At 44.8% G+C, this 16,151-nt stretch overlaps 2 protein-coding genes across 2 annotated transcripts in view; both read right to left on the bottom strand.

The window, feature by feature from the left end:
- Positions 1-3,701: 3,701 nt before the first annotated feature.
- The window catches only part of LOC8035546 (protein regulator of cytokinesis 1-like), a 47,271-nt gene continuing 34,821 nt past the window's right edge, over positions 3,702-16,151 (bottom strand). The window contains exons 4-8 of the mRNA XM_042291469.1: positions 14,742-14,912; positions 14,131-14,280; positions 7,503-7,636; positions 4,200-4,426; positions 3,702-3,773 (exon numbers count right to left, since the gene is read on the bottom strand). Of these exons, the coding sequence (XP_042147403.1) occupies positions 3,751-3,773; positions 4,200-4,426; positions 7,503-7,636; positions 14,131-14,280; positions 14,742-14,912 (705 nt within the window). The 3' untranslated portion in view covers positions 3,702-3,750. The remainder of the gene's footprint in view (positions 3,774-4,199; positions 4,427-7,502; positions 7,637-14,130; positions 14,281-14,741; positions 14,913-16,151) is intronic.
- LOC121836382 lies at positions 11,412-12,251 on the bottom strand. The gene has a single exon (XM_042291275.1). The coding sequence runs from the start codon at positions 12,249-12,251 to the stop codon at positions 11,412-11,414; it is 840 nt and encodes a 279-aa protein (XP_042147209.1).

Here is a 16,151-nt window from a genome sequence, read left to right as displayed (position 1 = left end):
TGACTCGCCGTGGATCTTTTGACTCGTTGGATCTCTTGACTCGTTGAACCTTTTGACCCACATTGGATCTTTTGACTCGTGCCTGGCGAGTCAAAAGATCCAACGAGTCAAAAGATCCATTATTGGACCTTTTGACTCGTGGGATCTTTTGACTCGATGGATCTCTTGACCAGAAGCGGAGACGTTAGGGGATCTCATGACCCAACCGATGGCGGGCGTGGCGAGGGTGGTACAATAGCAAGTTGCGTCTAAAAGAAAAGGGGACGAGGTGAAAAGCTAGGTAGCGTCATGGAAGTTTAAACCAGCGTTGCGCCGTCGCACAAGTGATGCCTCTGGTGTTTTTAACACCACTGCACATCGGGTAACATTTACTCCACGCAACTGAAGGCTGAAACCATCCAACACCGGCGTCGGGCGATTTCAGTTAAGACTGAACAGTGGATAAATGCGTGACATTTTTAATTGAGTTTTTTTTTATTTTTACGTTTCATCGCCCAATATATAGTATAAACAAATCCCAAAAAATATTTTTTTTGCATAAAGTTAAAGAAATTATTTGGACACAAAAAGTCGTAGATAATGAAGGTTGTCACTCGCATTTACGGGCACAGCCGGTGTTTTCATGATTGATAGTGTATAGCTGAAGTAATAATATGAAAGAAATGTAGAATATATTAGACAAAGGCTTGCAGTAATAAAAATTTCGTCGTCACCAGTGCGCATGCGCCGAGCCCAAACCGTGTTTTGATTTGGCGCGTACCGAAGACGTCATTTCTTCTCATACGCTCAAATTTGGGTACGTTATTAAAACAATTGCAATTAGGAGAAGTCCATTAATTTTGAGAAACAGTGTCTGAGTACTGGTCAGTTTTCCTAGATAATAGTAGTTCATTACATTACTTATATCTTATAAATATCTCAAATATGGCACTTTGAGCGAGTGTCTGTAAACTGAGGTATTGGCAAGCAAACGTGCCACCAATACAAAAAAAAAAAAAAAAAAATTCTGACGATGTTAAATTTTTTAATTTTTTTTTAACGGCAGTCACTTTGATTCTTTACGCCCACGCTGCATACATGATAGAGGAAGGAGATGCAGCTCCCCTGTGGAGCCCCTTTTTGAGCCTGCACAGATCCTTCCGCTGCGTGGTGCAAAACATACCCGGTGTGCAGTGACGTTAGAAACACCAGAGGCATCATTCGGGCGACGGCTCAACGCTGTAGCGTTTCGCATCTTCGTCCTTTGTCTTTAGTGGGACGCAACCTCTTGGTGTGCCTTCCCCACGCCCAAACTCGGCTGAGGCGTAAAATTCCGTTATGTCTCCTGTGCTCGGTATTTTCATACGACGTGCGAGCGTCACGTGACCTTCGAGTGTGGCGCAATGACGCGTTATCACTTGATACGCTGAAGTGACCGAGGTAGTTCGCAACGTGTGCTTCAGTCCATCGTATTTGGAAATGGAGTACAATGATATCTAGAGAAATCAATCGAACCACTTCTTTTTTTCAGCAGGTTACTCACGTTTAAAAGTACTACCCTGGAAAGGTAGCGCGGTGCAGCGAAATCAACTCTATTGGGACCGAACGGGCTGCAAAGTTCAGTTTGATAGGCAATATCAGCCATATCACTAATAAAAAAAAGTTTTTTTTTTTGTATAATGCTTTACGGTGTTTCGGCGTTAATGCGACCAAGTACGGCCACTGTTAATGCGGTGCTCGCGTACCACCAGTCGTCGGTACAGAAACCCTCCAAAAATAATTTACTGCGACATAGGCCTGGGTAAACGTTTAGTTGTATTAATTTAAAACAATATGATGCAACATGTTTCTGCGGATTTTGAATTAGCGGTTTCCAAGGGTTCATCGAGGAAAGTTTGGCAAAAATAGGGAAGGTTTATAGTTTTGAACGTTATGACGCTCAAAAATATCAAATTTTTTACCTTTACGTTATTTCGAACAATTCCGGGCGAAATGCTAGAAAGTTTTACAATAATTAAGCGATGGCGTTTCTTTGTTACAAGTACACGTATCATGAAACACTCTAAACAAAAAGTGCCAGCTTAAACACGCAACTCTAAGATATGTTAAAAAAATTAATAAGAACGCCTAAATATCAAAGGATTGCGCTAGAGGCCAAGTGTGTCATTGTGTTTTACTACACATATAAACTTAAATAAAATAAGTTTAACATCACGTAAACAAGTTGGCGTGCTTTATACAAATACGTATGTTGTATAAAGCTGTAATTTTTTTTTATTCCTGTGGCCCTCAAAGTTGTGTCTACGCGCACTTGGCAAACGTTAGGTCTGTTCGGTTGTTCAGACATGTTTTGCTACCTCATAAAATTTAATTGAAAAGAAAAAAAAAGCCTGACACCCCTATGACAGTCCTCTGAACACAGCTTGGATCAATATAACACAAGACTGAGCAAGTGGACAGTGAAACGAGTGAGCAACTTTATTATTTACACAACATAGAGGAGCAAGTCTTCCGATCATAAAATTAAAAAAAAAATGCTTCTGCTGTAGAAACCAAGTGCGTGATAATTTTTAAACATAAAATTGATAAAACCATTTGCTTTAAGTGCATGCTTTGAGGAGCATACAAACCATGGACGAAAGCATTCTTAACGGGAAGAAGGAGTAATGGCTGAACCTTTCTTGCAGCATAATATACAACTTCGTTCTTCTAGATAAGCAACAGAAATTAAAACATATCGCGTGTAACCCGTCACAAGCGCACCAATTCTTTATTAAGAGCACATTTTCTGGGGATACGTTTATGTATTATTTTTTGTTTACCAACATCGCGAGAATGATCGAAGAGCTTATGTTCTGAGTGCTGTAAGTCTGGAACAACTCAAGTCCCTTATCTTGTACACGTATATACCAGTAATACCTAAAGCTATCGTTTAATTGCATTACAAATATTGTATTGACGTGTCTTTTGTGCACGCGTTTCCAAGTATTTCAAAAATGTCACATCAAATAATACTCCTAATAAATAAATAAAACATCACCGGGTGTGGAATATTCCGTATGACTTTTTGCAACTTTTACTGTAGTTGGACAAAAACGTTCTGGGAGACCCAGCAGAATTGTTTCAGTTTTCGTCGCAGGATTGACCTTAGAATAGGTTAATCAGATAGGTAAAAATTAAAGCAGAAATACATACATCACTATGTTATGCTGGGAAAGAAAAATTGCATCAAATAAGCTAAAGCAAACTTGCTCTCTTTCAAGAAGCAGTAGTACAACCTCAGCAAGAGCAGCAGGACTTGAAAAACTGTTGAGCTCGTCACATGGCCTTCAGTTTGTAACTATAGTTTGGTTTCACTAAAAAGGAAATATAAAAAATACGCACATGTTTGCCTCGCATTAAAATTGCCAGGCGCATACTTTAAAAACATCGAACAAGGAGCTCTTTGTCTAAGATGCAAGAACTTGACTCAGAAATGATATAATAAAGAGTCTAAAAAAATACCGCCAATGGAAGTACTATGAGCTGGAGGCGTCACCTGAACTTTGTGACCGACAGTTTACTGTGTGTATTGCGTTGAAGTCCGCCACCTCTCGGAGTTCAGTCCAGCATAAGCGGAATGAATCCAGGGGTGGGTCTAGCCGGCGCGTAGCCGGAAGTCTAGGCCACTGTACCGGAAGTACCCGGCCGGAAGACGACTAGTGAGCCAGGTGGACCAGCATGGACGTGTGGGCTGCGGGGAAAGGAGCCCTCCTGGCACTCCTGGTGGGTCTAGACATGTTGCGACGCGGCACCTGAAACAGAAACCAAACTCTATAGTTCGTTTCGCTTAGTTCAGGCGCAGCCGACGCTACGAGCTGATGGGACAAATCAGACTGCGTCAACAGCGCACCATCACAATGTTCTTCATGTTTCTGTAAGTGCTCTATCATCACTGAACCAATCATGAACAGAAAAGGCTCAGTGACCTGCGCTTTTGAGGCTCTTGATTGGTCCCATTAGCTCGTAACCTTGGCTCTGCCTGAACTGCAGCTGAAACAAAGTATAGAGAGGTAAAACTAAAAATGCGAGAAAGTCCAAAACACAGAAAAATGTGTTTTGAGAGCAGTCCTATGCATAGGCGTAGACTTCAGAGTGGGGGTGGGGGGGGGGGGGGGGGGGGGGGGGCATCGGGGCTCGTGCCTCCCCCCCTGGTAAGATCCGGGAGGGGGCCGACTCACCCGGGGTAGCTTCTCCAGGAACTTGCGCTCCCATTCCTGAAGAAGAAGCCGTCCCCCGTGGTTGTTGTAGCGGCCCGGGTCCCTCATCCTGCCCTCCAACTCCAGGAGGCGACCCTTGAGGACGTTGCGGCGCTCTACCTTCCCCAAGGTGGCCGCATTCTGGTCGTGGAACCTCTTGACCACACCAAGCTCCACCTCGAAGATCCGCAGGCACTCCTCCGTGAAGTCTGGGGTAACGACAACAAGCAGCATGCTTAAGGCTGCTCGACGGCAGCCGGTGCCCAAAAGTAATTTGCTGATGTTATAAGATCACCATCAGATATTAAAACGTTCGATCCCAGCATTACCGCATGGGTTCTGAAACTGGGCTGCTATGCCCAGGGCGTATTCAGAGCAGAGTGTCGAACCGAAGTTTGTATCGGTTTCGTTCGGGTTCATGGCTTTCGGTTCTGCACCGGTTCAGCTCCGGGGTGCAAAAATAACGGTTAACAGTTACTAACAAGGGAAGGGTAGGGGTTCAGTCCGGTTCGAACCGTTTCGAACCGGTTTGAACCACTAAAGTGAGAATATATTTTCCGCGTTGCTTACACAATACACTGTTCCTGTCGTGAAACGAGTAAGTATATAGTTTTTATAATTCTAAAGCATTAACGGTCCCATGGAGCGAAGTTCATGCAGCGAATTGAGGCTAGCATTCCCATTGGCTGCGACACGTCATATCAGATACTGCGTCACAAAAGCCGCCGGGGCCGCTCAAGGTCAAGGCGGACGCGCCTAACGAAAAAGATAAGTCAGAACGAAAAGCACAGCAACGCAGATGCATGGTAAGGGAAGCCGTGGAGCCAGGGGGGGGGGGGGGGGGGGCGCCTGCGCAGTGGGGGAGCGCAATGTCACTGCAGGAGCGCGGTGTGAAAAAGGAAGACGTGGCGCGCTGCTTGTAGGAATGGGCTACGTGTAAGAAACGATTTTGGGATTCTTACATGTTAGCAGTCCTAAGTGTATTCTCGAATTTTACTTACCCTATGTCAATCCACTTTCATTTTTAGGTACCAAATACATAAGAAATTGCGCTACTTCCTACGCAACAGTAAAAAAAATCTGGATTAACATACAAAACATTCTGTTCCTGTGACTCAGTATCAATTTGTTTAACTCAGTCACATATTTCACCCGAATAAGAGGGGTACCAAGTAAGGTAGGTCGCCTACAATACCCGTGATTTGTACAAATTTGCGTCGCAGTCCTAAAAGTTGAATCGCAGTTGTGCTCTTGAAGTAAGGCAATAAAAATATAGTTTACGAAATACGTTTCACAATATATATGATGGCGAAGCAACTGAGCTAAAAGCAGTCCTATTTTCAAAATGTGTCGGACGTGTTAGTACAAGCCCTTTCAGACTACCTTTTATAGAAACACTGAGCGGCAATCCCAACGCTTGTTTTCCTAACCTACAGTGATGTAGGCCAAGAAACACCCAAAAAGGAGTCATCAAAGTTGTGCCCTAATCTATTCGCACCTCCGTACTCCGGTTGAAGCTGGCCCAAAATAGCGCGCACCCAAGTGAACATTTTCTTGGAGGGATTAACTGGCATAACCTGGTCTTTAGGGTTTCTTCGTGACAAGATGCCAGCCAATTCAACTTGCAAATAAGCATCCAGCTTGCTAATTGATTTTTTTGTTAAATATAACAAAGTGGTATTTGATGCTCTACTCGACATGGCGGCTACGTAATTGGTCGCTTTTTGGCGTTGTGCATCCATAGTCGTCCTAATTTCGCCACTTGCCCCTGTGTAGTTTGTTTTTGTCTAGCCCACAGACACATAACATTGCTCTTCATCACATAAGAGAAAACAAACTTCTATATGTTTGAAAAGTAATTTATGCGTCAGGAACACGCAGTTATTTAAATAAGCTTCACAATTATAAGAATTTGTTTAAGGCGCTCCCAAGGCAGTGATACACGTGCCTATCGAGGATACAGAGCGCCGGAAAATTATTGCAGAGCATCTCTCAAATAATTTTGGGGCGCATTTCTACATTCTGTCAGGTTGGATAAATTAGACAATAAATTAATGAACTCATCAGTTGAAAATAAATAAGAACATAGCAAACGGTACTCGTAACACTAGCAATTCTCATGATGTTCAATTAAAAAAATAATGACTCGGTATGAGTGTCAAAAGAAACGTTTGCAATAAAACGCAGCATGATGACAAACAATCATAATTACAAGATGCCTGTTTGTCAGACCCTTATTTCTGCGCATAGTACGTAAAACACCCTGCATGCTGGCAACGTTACTGCTGTGGCCCTATACGTTAACAAGAACAAAATGCACAAACAATAACGCGAGAAATGTAGACAGCATTATTAGTTGCATATCTGGGGCAAGCGTTGGTGGGAGCTACCGCAATTCTGGTGCGAGTTCATTGAGAAGACAATAGATTTTCAAGGAACACACACTCTTTAGCCATCCTGTCCGATGGTTATGAGAGAGACTAAAGTCAGAAAAGCGTTTCCTGAAAATTGTACATGAGAATTTTAGAATTCCCCAAGGTGGAAGCGATTTACGCAGGGAGGATTGGAAGCCAGATGTCTGAAAGCCGCTTGTTCCAATTAGAGTCCCTCAATGGTCTCAGAGTACGGAATTCCATTCAGCCCGTTTGCGGGAAGTCAGTTCCGCAGAATCCAGTTCCGATTGGCTGGTTTCGCCCGTGACGGATGTTATCAGTCAATTATTTACAAAATCTAAAAAAAAAACAAAAAAAACGTAGCTAAACGTTTTCGTGTTACCGCGACTAGGGTGGAAAGCACGGGTGAGAGCTCTGGGAATCGATGAAGGAGGACCGAATAAAAGATTAAATAATTTTCTCTGATTTTTTTATTTTCTTTTATTAGGTAGTTGCTAATCTGGTACCCCAAAAAAGATTGCCGGCTCGTTTGCTAACTCCGGTTGCACTGGTGCTGCGTTTCGAACCCTACGCATCAGACTCTAAGCCTAACACTCTCCTTCGACGTGTTTCGAGGCGAGAGAGAGAGACAGACGGGACAGCTAAGAACTAATCACACACCGCTCGAAAAAGAAATTGTGTCGCCACATGCCAGGAACATGAATTGAAGAGCTCACACGACAACCTACGCTCACTGTATACGGGCTTCACTTTGACCGCACAGGGCAGCGCCATATTAGGGATCGCGACTGCTGCGCTGCGGCTCGGTTCTGGAACAAAGCTAGGAAGTTTCGGTACTCTGGGAATATTCGATGACAATAGTTCGAACGATACCGTAGAGACGTCAACCCACCTCCGGTCTCCCACGTCCTTTGCAGACAAGGCTTGCTCTCCGGAAAGCGGCACGTCGCGTACATTGATGACGCGCTGGCGCGCCTGAATGAGCTCCCGCTTTAAAGCTTCATAGCTGGCCAGCTCGCTCTTTAGCTGCAAGAAACGAGGCATAAATGGTGCAAACAGTGAAGAGCGAATTTTCGAATTCTGAGGTTTGATGGTATGAATACCGATATTTTGCATTTGTAGAAAACTACCAGTGATTTATTGCTTTACAAATTGCATACCAAAATAATGTTTCGCAGACATAAGACAAAAACAACAAAAAATATCACAAGCATTTTAAGCCAGGAAACAATTCATATGCACTCTTAGAAAAGCTAGTAATACTCTAGCAACTGCAGCAGTTACTACTTTTTTCTGACCGTTACTATCTTTCACTATTTACTCCTCAAAAGCGCAATAGGTAGTAAAAAGCTAGTAAATTTGCAGCAGTTACTACCTTTTACGGACCGTTACTACTTTTTACCAGCTGTTTACTACCCCGGGCCCGAACGCGCGGAAAAGATGACTGCGTCGGGTGTATCACCGATGGCCAGCGTTAGCGACGCACTTACTGTTTCGAAACGCAGGGGGAAATATCCACACACAATCGTAGCATCAAATATTGTAGGAGGAGGCATGTTTAAAAGCATACTGAACCGAAATTTAGATTTCGCAAAATAAGGCCCCAGAAGCGTTGAACGGGACGCTACGAACTTTGAAACATCATTCATACATCGATATCTCAAACGGACGGCCACACTTTTGGAAAAGAAGGGTGCGATGAAGTGAGGCCTATGACGTCATTGTCCTCCAGGGAAATTCGAGAATGAGGTGAAGCGGCCTCGCTTCTCTCCTCGCTTCGGTTCACCGGCTTGACGGGACATAGCGAGGAGGAGAAGGAATAAGAATCGTGACGTGCCGTGTCTCGTAGGCCTCGTCGGCCGTGTTCAATAGCGCACTTCTACGAAAATGCGGCGTTCTGCTAGATATATCGCTGTATGAGCGATGTTTTATGGTGTCGGAGCGTTCCATCCGTCTAGCGTTGTTTTGTAGGCTCGAAGTTTCGGTTAGTATACCTTGAAGGATTATAGTCGTGGTTTGGGAGAGTTTGTTCATGGTAATCGGAAATAAACAGCGCGCAGAAAATACTGACAAGGACAAGAGGGAACATGCGAACGACACAAGCGCTTATGTCGTTCGCATCGTCCCTCCTTTCCTTGTCTGTATTTTTTGCGCGCTGTTTATTTCCCATTCCCTTTAAGGGTTGGAGCTGACTTTATAGCGATCGTAGCCTCCGTTCCACCAGCACGCCGTGGAAGCCAGAGCAGCCGCGAGCGCAGCCATTGTTGATCCAATGGCCATGCCGCTTCTCACTTTCCATCCCAGTTTGCATTCTTTTGGGAGCGTTTATATGATCATTTTGGTCTTATCTGGAATGAAAATAGCCACGTTGAGTGTGCTAAAACGTTTCCAAATACAAAAAAAGGTTCATTCTATTTCTTTTTTTTTTTAAATTCTTGTATTTTTAAAATCTACATGTTTATCTTTCGCAAGAGACACTTGAGAACATTGTACGACGAGCAGGTTGGGAAAATAAAAAGCAGAAAAAAAAATGGAAGGAATTTTGCCACGATAATTCATTGGGGAGCTTGTTGTTCGAGGACATACAAAACAAAGTATGAGGAAATGGATGCGCGCTGTGTTGCATGCCAAAAGGATTACGAAACAATAGAACATGCGGTGTTATTGGTGTGCAGAGGGCTTTCTACCGCCCTCCCGGAGAGGGGTGACAGATTTTGCCGGTACGCTGGAGTTTGCAGACGAGAATGGAAGAACGAATAGTAAGTGCATTTTAATAACAAAGATTGGAAGACTGATGGAAATTATCTAGGGAGAACTGAATTACGTACAATTAACTGACACAGCAGAGGACAGGAGGGACATAGAAAAATTAGGTCTCCCTCCTGCGTGGCTCCGGCCCAAAGTCTCCACTTTGTTTCCTGGTGGGCCCGGTGCCAGGGTAACGCCGACTAGGTTTGACCAGAGTAAAATTGGCGACTCCCTTCCTTAAAAAGATGTTCTTAGGTGTTTTTTTTTACCCGATTTCTTAAAGCTCATTTTGCTGATATCCCACACCGCCTGGTGATTGTTACGAAATTGCAGAAGATAAGCAAATTGGTGAAGTAAAGAAATCATATTTTTGGTTCTTTATTTTTAGGCTAGGTGGCACAAGCTACCGCCCCTTATAAAGGCTAGAGCCGTTAGCATCCATCCATCCATCCACCTGGGGCCAGCCTGTGTTGCGAGACGCTCATTTCTGCGATCTGAACTTGCCGTTTTTGCCGTGTGCTGTTCTCGTGTTCCTGTGTTGGTGTGCGTAGTTAATGTTCGTCCGCTCGAGTGTACGAGTGTGTGCGTGGACGTGGACTGCTCCTAGGGTAGCTCTAACGAGCCGGTGACGATTGTCCGCTCGTCACCGGATCCGCCGTTCGACGCCGCTCGTTCGGCCGGTTCAGTGGCATGGGTTTCCCCTTCCAACTTCGCTTCGCATCTTCGCTCCTACTCTACACTGTGAATGTCTTTACGGTCTGTGTGTGCTTGGTGTTTGATTGATTCCGATTGAGCTGTCTCCGGTCGTGACAGTGCACTGTCACGACCGTTGATGTGCGTCGTAAATAGTGAATCTACCTTAAGGGCTGAGGAAAAAAAAACACGTTTTGGCATTCTACGAGTGTTTCTGAATTTACTTATATCTTCCCCGGAAACGCGAACATTCGTCAGTGAACTACACACACATTACAATGTGAGCTGCGTGCGGTATTAATTTTGCATGCATTTCTGTCACGCAACGCGCGAAAGGAGCGCAACTTCCGTCGCACTCACCGTCTGCTACAGCCCTCGTTCGCCGCGTGTGACGCCAAGAAAACAATCTCTCGCCTCCGTCGACTGCATTCGTTTTAATTTTCGCTGAGCGTAATGAACGAGAAAGCTGGTTTGCGGCTGCCATGCGGAGAAGTGAAAGCATGGATGCTGAGAACCAGGTGGGGGAGACTGTTTTGTTGACTGTCGCAAATAATTTACGTGTTTGCCTTTCTTTTCTACTAGGAGATAGAAGCCTTGTATCGTTTGAAAGCTTTCTTGAGGAAGGATTTTGGTGCGAAAAGAGCACTATATTTGCAACATTATTCCCCGACGTGGTGACACACGACGACAAGTCTGAGCACTCAAATTGTCAGTATAAAAGACTCATGGGCAGGCAGGGAGGTAGCGATTAGAGTGTTTAGAGTAATCGTGTCACGTGTGTTCGTCGTATTTGTATGTGATGTGTTGAATGCATTGTATCAAATGTGGGCTGACCATTTTTGTGTGCAAGATGTGTATCTAGTTGCAAGTATGGAAGCGTTAAAATAAACTATATATAAACGGTTTCTTTTATTTTATTTTTAATAGTACGGTGACTTGCTGTACCTGAATTAATCCTTTCGAGTTTTAATTTTTGTTGCGCCTGCCATCTGGTGGCAGGCGGTATAACCAGACTCTCCTTTTTTTACCGGAAATCACGTGACCGTTGCGTTTCCGGTCTAGTAGTAGCAGTTAGTGGTGAGGGTAGTGGAAAGCCGGAACATGTTGGCCACTCCTTTAGTGGGGGCGAGTTAGTTCCGGGGAAGGGAGGGAAATGAAAGGGGAGATGAGAAAAAGTTAAAGAAAGAAGAGAGATAAAGAAAAAGAACAGATTGAAAAGAGAAGAGAAGTAAAATGGGATGAAAAGGAATCAGAAAGGAAGGTGAAGAAAGAATAAAAAAAAAAAAAACAATTGGTCAGCAGTTTTTGTGGCTCGGTTGTTGAAGTGTTGCCATCGCCCAGTGTATGTCAGACACCGGGGTTAGAGGCGGTCAAATAAACTGGTGTCCTCCAAGAACTTGAGAACTGCGGCGAATGTTCTCGAGACATCGCGTGCAGAACCTGGGGGGAAAAGAATGTCCTGTGTTGTAGCACTTGCTACGCCTGCTTGCCGCAGGCCGTCGAGAAGCGATTTTCTTTTGTCCGCTAGAGTAGGGCAGGTCCAGAGGAGATGGTCCTGGTCCTCGGGAACATCACAGGATGGACAGTTTGGGTTTATTGTTGGGTCCATACGGTGAAGGGCTTTCGCAGTAAAGGCACAACCAGTGCGAAGTCTGTGCAGTAGAGAAGCGGAGGCTCGGGACAGCTTTGGAGGCACGCTTGCGGGTGGCTTCCCGGTAGAGACGCGCGTGTCCGGATGTAGTTTCTCTATTTCTTTGTGAATAATAAGTCTTGCCTCATACATTTTTGGTATAACAAGTGTTGGTACATGAATGTGGTGAGCTGCATTAGCGAGACGATCGGCTGTCTCATTGCCCGAGATAGCGACGTGTGATGGCAGCCATTGGTATGCTATATGCCATCCTTTAGACTCTAGGTTTCTTGTCATGTGTCCAATGTATCTGGCATATTGTGGGGCGTCTTCGAGGCTACCGAGAAGTTGTAAAGCTATTCTAGAATCTGTGAGGAACACTGCCTTTCCACTGTGAGGGATACTGTCGAGGATGTCAAGGCCTAGCCAAAGCGCGGCAAGTTCGGCAGTGGTAGATGTAGTGTGAAAGCTCAGTTTCCTTGATTTGGCCATTTTTAGTTCTGGTATAAAAACTGCTGCAGTGGATGATTTGCGGCTATGAAGTACCGAGCCGTCGGTATATACACGCATCCATCCTAGAAAATCCACCTCAATTCGGTATTCTGCGAGGGTCCGAGCGACAACTTGGGCTGTGAAGCGTTTGCTTCTGAGTTCCGGAATAGATTCACTGATGTTCAGCGGCGAGGCGTAAGGTGGTGGTGCCGGGTAGATTCTATCTAAGGTGCCCACAATTCCTTCAAAGTCTCTAGCGAGAGATCCAAGGCGAGATTGAGGACAACTTCGAATATGGTTCAAGAGGGACTCTGTTGACCGGCAGGATGTTTGCCTTGCGATTCTGGCGAAGTGTCAGCTCTCTGCCGTGGTTCTCGACAAGGTTGACCCTCGCTTCAACCAGCGTTGGAATGTTCGGGGAGTATCTCGGTAAACCCAGACAGAAGCGAAGTGCAATCCTTTGCAGGGTCTCAATGGCTGCAGACTGTGCATTGCTCAGGTGAATCAGCGGCAAGGCGTATAATACGTTTCCGGTCTTCTGTCGGGAGGTAGTGCGAGTTACTAGTTAGAGGTTAGTGAAATACACGGGTTCTACTTCGAGGCTAGTGACATGCAGTTACTAGCTTCTTGACCTAGTAACCATTTCTAGCTTGACCGTTACTACTTGCGGTGGTTACACGTGCCTAGTAGCATATGACAAGCAGTTACTAGCTTTTACATAGCTTTTTTTAACGAGTGTAGGTCAAGACAAGAGACAATTCCCTATTGAAAAAATCTCATTTGTATGGGAAATTTCTGTCTCCAATAAACACGCGTGAATCATACAAGATATATAAAAACATAAAAACCATATCAGAAATTTATACGTACCAACTTGGCGTACGTACCAACTTGTTTTTGAATGGAGGGGCAAACCAGACCCCCCTCCCCCCCCCCTCCCCCCTCTCCAGGACCGGGGGCGGTGTCCTTGGTGTCCCTTGGGCGCCACCGGCTAGTGTTTGCCCTGCCCAGTGGCGGCTGTTTTACGGGGGGCAAAACACATACCCTTGCCGCCCCCCCCCCACACACACACACTCTCTGAGAACTGGGGGGGGGGGGCAAGGGTATTGGTGCGCCCATGCCTATATGTTCTTATATATATTATATAGTTCTTATATGGTTCTTATATGTTATTGCATGTCTTGTATGATTCATATGTGTTTGTTAGGCAAAAGAAATTTCTCATACAAATTGCTTTTTCACTAATAGGCACTAAAAATACTAGAAATAAAAAAAAAGAAAAACAGAAAACAGTTATTTTCAACGTCACTCTTGTAGCTTCTCTTAACATCTGAAAATTTTGTTTGGTTTTTTTTCTGGCAAACGAGCTTCCCGCTATCGAGTGTTGTACCCCACCTGGACAGAGCTACTATTATTAGACGAGCACGCAAGGGTATACACAATTTTAAGATGGTCAATCTAGCTCAATAAAAGTCTGGGATGCATTAAAACTCGCGCCTCGTGTTGCGATCACGATTCCGCCCAAGAAGGCGCAATCGTGACTCGATAGGAAACGATGTCTAGGGTCTCGGCACAATTATTCTTTATTATTCGATGCCGCCAAGGCGGTCATTCGTCCGTTTGTATCACGCGACTTTTGTTTGGATGCCAACGGCTCGCGGGAATCTCTGTGCTTAGAGCCGCACGAACACGACCTCTGGAGCAGTATAAATACCGCGTCATATTACGGTATTGTATAGCTTTGCTTGAACTGTTTTGGCAAGCGGGCCGACGGAAAACACTTTTTGTACCTTCCATCAGGCACATCGGCAAGAGCTGGTAATAATTGAAAACACTGAATTTACGCAAGGATATATGAAGCGGCGCTACTTTCAAGCACAACTCATTCAGTGGCTCTAAGCGCAGCCATTGATGAAGCCACACAACGCCTAGAATGAAGACAGGACCGGTTATATACCGCTTCGATGGTGTCTTCACCCAGGCCAGAGTGCTTTGAGGTGAAAGCCCTCTGCCGCTCCTGTGGCACAGCCAGCCACATCCAGAGCTGGCAGAGTCTCGCGTACAGCTGCACGTACTCGGCAACCCGTGCGGCATGCAGGGACTTCAGCTGTAACAGATGCAACGAACGCCCACGTCGGAGAAGCATAATCGAAGACAGGAACTTAAACAGCTGGATTGAAGTCAGGAAGCACACTTGACACCAGTACCTATAGGCAATACAATGCAGCAAATTCACTTGTGGGAAGCCACCTACATAATGCACAACGAAGTTAGCAAAATCACGATGCCGACACCTTTTTAAACTTTTAGATTTGATACTGGTCAGTGGAAAACACCGCCTCTACCCTCAAAGCAAAAACTATGCCCATCTTTTTATGCATGGAAAGTGGTGACAACTCAGCGGGGTACAAATGTCAACATCTTCCCTCAATGACGGCCGCGGAGTGGGCAATAACCGTTTACGGATGTGTCACAGCTGCATGCCAGGACTAGAGGAAAGACAATCCACCCCTGTTTTCACCAATATCCCGGAGCGCTGCTATAACATATTGTGCAGGTTCGACTTACGACTCGCAAGTAGTCATCCACAGCAGACAGGTTGCTTGCTGAGAGCCTGAAGGTGGCTGGTGTGCTGTCAATGAGCTCACACTGGAAGGAACTTTGCGGAGTTTCGGAGAGTTCCTCCAACAATGCCAGCACCTCGGAACGCATGCTGTGCAATTGGGTTGCCCGCCGCCCCTGCATGAGAGAAGAGGGCACTGCAACGCATTTTCGATCGCCAGAACTTGTTGAGGCTGAATATCGACGGGTGTGAAACTCTCTGCTTGTATACGCCTTGTTAACCGAGGTGCGTCCCATTTCTTCGAGGATGAATTCCGTTTCTACCTGTGATAAATTGTCCATCAATAACAACAGGGATCTAAACCAGTGGTTAAATAATTATTAGTAGATCTATAATCTTATGTCAAATTTGCATTTGTAAAGTGCACTATCCCAACATAAAACGACACTGCATTTCAGTTCTTCTTCGATACAGTGACAACACGAAAAAAGTCACTTCTACAAATGGAAACAGATTTCACCTTCTTTCATGTGAAATAACAACACGTTTGGTTTCAAGGCACACAACCTAAAAAAAAATGATAGGAAATCCCCTCGCTCTAAGTTCATCATGTCTATCGTTAACCAGCTTGCCTGTCTAGTTGCGTTAACTTCAATATATGATGCATGATAGTCGATCAAATGGAACGGATGAACGAATAAGTTACATGGCAATGAGAAGCCCTTTGGGACCATGACTTGTGGCCACCTTAAAATTGCTTCCGTAGCATATAATTCCCACATTAATGACTAAACACTTTCTGTTGTATCTATTCAGATCTTTCATAAACAACCACAGGTAGTGCTGCTATTGTGCTACAATAATCTTTCACAATGTTCAGACCAAGGCATTGCAAGGTTCAGGCACCGAAAGTTTAGGAGTTGATTGTGTGTGCGAGTCCTTTATGGCGGGGTCCGGACATTATCTTACTTAGATCATCACCTGCGCAACAATTGCATCAACCGCTATACAACCGACAGACCAGTGCAAATATAGCAACAGTGACTTGTCTACAATGCTTTTTTTCGAATTTTCCCTGCAGTACCTTTGCCTTTAGACATAGCATATTTTCATTGTACATCACACCTGTTTACACTACAGATGCAATCAACTGTGAAAATTATTACTGCCAATAACATTTAGCAAAAAGTCCAAACTCTCCTCCAGTTAAAGAACAAAAGTTAGGCCTCCAAATATGCGATCCCTGAAAACCTGGCACGCCAAGAATCGAAGCTCGAAGCCAACACCTTCTATAGACCTTTTCCGCTTACTCTCGCCCCCGACCGCCAAGTAGGCATATCCGGTATGGGCGACGAAAAAATATCAGAACGTTTCAACCTGCAAATAGTAAAAAAATAAAGGGGAAGCAAAAAGAG

This window comes from Ixodes scapularis, unplaced genomic scaffold, assembly GCF_016920785.2.
Source record: "Ixodes scapularis isolate PalLabHiFi unplaced genomic scaffold, ASM1692078v2 PGA_scaffold2__306_contigs__length_199485367, whole genome shotgun sequence".
NCBI lineage: Eukaryota > Metazoa > Arthropoda > Arachnida > Ixodida > Ixodidae > Ixodes > Ixodes scapularis.
Note: the sequence above shows the minus strand (reverse complement) of the source record. Positions and strands in the feature narration are given on the sequence as shown.

Coding starts and splice junctions, on each gene's coding strand:
- LOC121836382 (XM_042291275.1), bottom strand. CDS start 12,251: ATGCGTGTATATACCGACGGCTCGGTACTTCATAGCCGCAAATCATCC.